The sequence below is a fragment of the Coturnix japonica genome, unplaced genomic scaffold, assembly GCF_001577835.2.
Source record: "Coturnix japonica isolate 7356 unplaced genomic scaffold, Coturnix japonica 2.1 chrUnrandom582, whole genome shotgun sequence".
Taxonomy (NCBI): Eukaryota; Metazoa; Chordata; class Aves; order Galliformes; family Phasianidae; genus Coturnix; species Coturnix japonica.
In genome coordinates this window covers 1-5,138 of record NW_015439956.1, presented here as the reverse complement: position 1 = coordinate 5,138, position 5,138 = coordinate 1, and the positions used below count along the sequence as shown (strand labels likewise).

The following is a 5,138-nucleotide window of genomic DNA, read 5'->3' as shown; positions in this document are numbered from 1 at the left end:
GTTCCATCTGATATTGATCAATCCCTCCTGCTATTGATTAGTTCCATCTGATATAGATTAGTTCCATCTGATATCGATCAATTCCTTCTGATATCAATCAATTCCTTCTGCTATTGATTAGTTCCTCTTGCTATTGAATATCGATTCCTCCTGCTATTGATTAGTTCCATCTGATATTGATCAGTTCCATCTGATATCGATCAGTTCCTTCTGCTATTGATCAATCCCATCTGCTATTGATCAATCCCTCCTGCTATTGATCAATTCCTTCTGCTATTGATCAATCCCTCCTGCTATTGATCAATTCCTTCTGCTATTGATCAGTTCCCTCTGCTATTGATCAATCCCTTCTGCTATTGATCAGTTCCTCCTGCTATTGATCAGTTCCATCTGATATTGATCAGATCCTTCTGCTATTGATCAGTTCTTTCTGATATCAATCAGTTCCTCCTGCTATTGATCAATCCCTCCTGCTATTGATCAGTTCCTCCTGCTATTGATCAGTTCCTCCTGCTATTGATCAATCCCTCCTGCTATTGATTAGTTCCATCTGATATCGGTCAATTCCTCCTGCTATTGATCAATTCCTTCTGCTATTGATCAGACCCTTCTGCTATTGATCAATCCCATCTGCTATTGATCAGTTCCATCTGATATCGATCAATCCCTCATGCTATTGATCAATTCCTTCTGCTATTGATTATTTCCATCTTATATCGATCAATTCCTTCTGCTATTGATCAGTTCCTCCTGCTATTGATTATCGATTCCTCCTGCTATTGATTAGTTCCATCTGCTATTGATTAGTTCCATCTGATATCGATCAATCCCTTCTGCTATTGATCAATTCCTCCTGCTATTGATCAATTCCTTCTGCTATTGATCAATTCCTCCTGCTATTGATTAGTTCCATCTAATATCGATCAATCCCTCCTGCTATTGATCAATCCCTTCTGCTATTGATCAATNGCTATTGATCAATCCCTCCTGCTATTGATCAATTCCTTCTGCTATTGATCAGTTCCTCCTGCTATCGATCAATTCCTCCTGCTATTGATCATTTCTTCCTGCTATTGATTATCGATTCCTCCTGCTACTGATCAATCCCATCTGATATCGATCAATCCCATCTGATATCGATCAATTCCTTCTGCTATTGATTATTCCCAGCTGGAAAGGTGAGAACGTGGCGACGACGGAGGTGGAGGCGGCGCTGTCCATGGTGGATTTCATCCAGGAGGTCAATGTCTACGGGGTGGCCGTGCCGGGTGAGCAGCAAAGAGGGGCTGAGAACCCACCAAAATGGTTAAATTTGGAGTTACTGACCCAAAATAGGAGCCCACTGGGGTTCATAACTACCAAAACGGGGCTAAGAAGGCACCAAGATGGTTAAAAATGGACAAATTGACCCCAAATAGGAGCCCATTGGGGTTCATAACTACCAATATGGGGCTAAGAAGGCACCAAAATGGCTAAAATTGGACAAATTGACCCAAAATTGGAGCCTGATGGGGCTCATGACCAACACAACGTGGGTCTAAGAACCCAAAAGATGGTTAAAATAGGAGTTATTGACCCAAAATAGGAGTTATTGACCCAAAATAGGAGTTATTGACCCAAAATTGGAGACCGATGAGGTTCATGATCAACACAATGTGGGTCTAAGAAGGCACCAAAATGGTTAAAATTGGACTTTCTGACCCAAAGTAGGAGCCTGATGAGGCTCATGACCAACACAACGTGGGTCTAAGAACCCAAAAGATGGTTAAAATAGGAGTTATTGACCCAAAATAGGAGCCTGATGAGGTTCATGACCAACACGACGTGGGTCTAAGAAGGCACCAAGATGGTTAAAATTGGACAAATTGACCCAAAATAGGAGCCCATTGGGGTTCATAACTACCAACACGGGGCTAAGAAGGCACCAAAATGGTTAAAATTGGACAAATTGACCCAAAACAGGAGCCTGATGGGGTCCATGATCAACACAACGTGGGTCTAAGAACCCAAAAGATGGTTAAAATAGGAGTTATTGACCCAAAATAGGAGCCCAGTGGGGTTCATGACTACCAACACGGGGCTAAGAAGGCACCAAAATGGTTAAAATTGGACAAATTGACCCAAAATAGGAGCCCGATGGGGTTCATCCCTACCACCTTGAGGCCATTTCTTCCTCCCGAAGCCCCAAATTGCCCTAATTTCACCCCAAATTGCCCCAATTTTGCCCCAAATTGCCCTAATTTTAACCCCAAATTACCCAAATTTCACCCCAAATTGCCCCAATTTTGCCCTAAATTACCCTAATTTCACATCAAATTGCCCTAATTTGGCTCCAAATTGCCCCAATTTTGCCCCAAATTGCCCTAGTTTTGTCCCAAATTCCCCAATTTTACCCCAAATTACCGCAATTTTGCCCCAAATTCCCCTAATTTCACCCCAAATTCCCCTAATTTTGCCCCAAATTACCCCAATTTTGCCCTAATTTTTCCCCAAATTCCCCTAATTTTGCCCCAATTTTGCCCCAAATTGCCCCAATTTTGCCCCAATTTTGCCCCAAATTGCCCCAATTTTGCCCCAATTTTGCCCCAATTTTGCCCCAAATTGCCCCAATTTTGCCCCAAATTACCCTAGATTCACCGAGAGTTGCCTCAATTTCACTCCAAACTTGCCCCAAGTTTTTGCCCAAATTGCCCTAAATTTAACACCCAAATTACCCTAATTTCACCCCAAATTGCCCAACATTTTGCCTTCCAAACTTCCTAATTTTTGCTGCTTAATTGCCCCAGTTTTGCCGTACCAAATTGCCCAATTTTGCCCACAATTAATCTATTTTTTGCCCCCGAAATTACCCCAATTTTTGTTCCGAATCTGCAACAGTTTTGCCTGAAAATATTGGCCCGCAATTTTACCCAGATTTCCTAATCTTGCCCGCCAATTGTTTTTAAGTTTGGTCCCTAATTACCTCAATTTTGCCGCAAATTGCCGGAGAGCCATTTTTGTCCAAATTGCTACCAATTTCATTCCAAATTCCCCTAACTATTTTGCAGTTGCCCAAATTCTTGCCGCACGCCTAAATTCCCGCTAATTTTGCACAAACTGCACAATTGGTCACTATTCCACATTAATGCCCCAAATTCCCCTTCTTTATGCCGCCAAATTCCTCATTTTACCGCATCCAAATTACATACAATTTTTGCCCTAATATTTTGTCCCAAATTACTGGCCAATTTTAGCCCAAATTTACCGTGACAAATTACTAGATTTTGCCCGCACAATTCCCGCTAATTTTGCCGCCAAATTCCGCCTAATTTTGGCTCCAAAAATCCCCTAATTTGCCCCAAATTCCCCTAATTTCCCCCAAATTCCCCTAAATTTTGCCATCAAATTACCCATTTTGCCCTAGACTTTTTCCCCCAAATTCCACTAATTTTGCCCGCAGATTTTGCCGCAGCCAAATCCCATAAACTTTTAGCCCAACATTAACCTGGTACGCCGTTTTGCTCCTAATTGTTGCCCCAAAGTCCCCTAAATTTGCCCATAAATGTCCCCTAATTTGCACCCAATTTTTGCCCTAATACACTAATTTCACCCCAAATTCCCCATTTCACCCTAAATTTCACTGCCCAAATTCCCTAATTTTTGCCCCCAAATACCCTAATTTTGGGCTCATTTTTCCCTAAATTCCCCTAATTTCACCCCAAATTCCCCCATCGCATTTTCAACCCCAATTTTGCCGTCTAATCTCGACCACTAATTTTTCCCCTAATTTCACCCCTAAATTCCCCTCAATTTCACAAACGCAGATTTTCCTAAATCTCTCTAATTTCACCAAAAATTGCCCTTATTTTGGCCCTAATTCCCCGCCAATTTAACCCCAAACTGACCAAATTTGCCGCCAAAATTCCCAATTTTTCATCCCAATTTTGCCTCCAAATTCCCTAATTCAACCCAAATAGCCCTTATTTTGCCCCTAATTACCTGCCAATTTTGCCACAATTTGCCCCAATTTCAGCGAAACTGACCAAATTTTAGCAACAAATTACCACAATTATTTTTTGCCCAAATTCCCCTAATTTACACACCCCAATGTTTGCGCCACATTCCCGTCCATTTTCACCCCAATTTTGCCCTAATTCCCCCAATTTCACCCCAATTTTGCCCCAAATTCCCCTAATTTCACCCCAAATTGCCCTTATTTTGGCCCCTAATTCCCCCAATTTCACCCCAAACTGACCCAAATTTGCCCCAAATTCCCCTAATTTCACCCCAATTTTGCCTTAATTCCCCTAATTTCACCCCGAACTGACCCCAAATTCCCCTAATTTCACCCCAATTTTGCCCAAATTCCCCTAATTTCACCCCAAATTCCCCCAATTTCACCCCAATTTTGCCCAAATTCCCCTAATTTCACCCCAATTTTGCCCAAATTCCCCTAATTTTGCCCTAAATTCCCCTAATTGTGCCCCAATTTCCCCCAATTTCACCCCAATTTTGCCCTAATTCCCCCAATTTCACCCCAATTTTAGCCCAAATTCCCCCATTTTCATCCCAATTTTGCCCAAATTCCCCTAATTTCACCCCAAATTCCCCTAATTTTGCCCCAAATTTGCCCCCAAATCCCCTAATTTTAGCCCAAATTACCCCAATTTTGCCCTAATTTTGCCCCAAATTCTGCAAGTTTTGCCCCAATTTTGCCCCAAATTCCCCTAATTGTGCCCCAAATTGCCAAAATTCCCCTAATTTCAGCCCAATTTTGCCCAAATTCCCCTAATTTCACCCCTAATTTCACTTTAATTTCACCCAAATTTAGCCCCAAATTCCCCTATTTTCCCCCCAATTTTGCCCAAATTCCCCCAATTTCACCCCAATTTCACCCCAAATTCCCATAATTTCACCCCAATTTTCCCCTAATTTCACCCCAATTTTGCCCAAATTCCCCTAATTTTCCCCCAATTTCCCCTAATTTCACCCCAATTTTGCCCTAATTCCCCTAATTTTCCCCTAATTTTGCCCCAAATTCCCCTAATTTCACCCCAATTTTCCCCTAATTTCACCTCAATTTTGCCCAAATTCCACCAATTTCCCCCCAATTTTCCCCAATTTCCCCTAATTTCACCCCAAATTTCCCCAAATTCCCC

The 5,138-nt window shown here is 42.0% G+C and overlaps 1 protein-coding gene across 2 annotated transcripts in view; it reads left to right on the top strand.

The window, feature by feature from the left end:
- LOC107307400 (very long-chain acyl-CoA synthetase-like) overlaps positions 1-1,408 on the top strand; it is a 46,664-nt gene extending 45,256 nt beyond the window's left edge. For both annotated transcript variants that reach the window (XM_032441804.1, XM_015850912.2), the window contains one exon: positions 1,171-1,408. In XM_032441804.1, the coding sequence (XP_032297695.1) occupies positions 1,171-1,393 (223 nt within the window). In that variant the 3' untranslated portion in view covers positions 1,394-1,408. The remainder of the gene's footprint in view (positions 1-1,170) is intronic.
- The last annotated feature ends 3,730 nt before the right edge of the window (positions 1,409-5,138 follow it).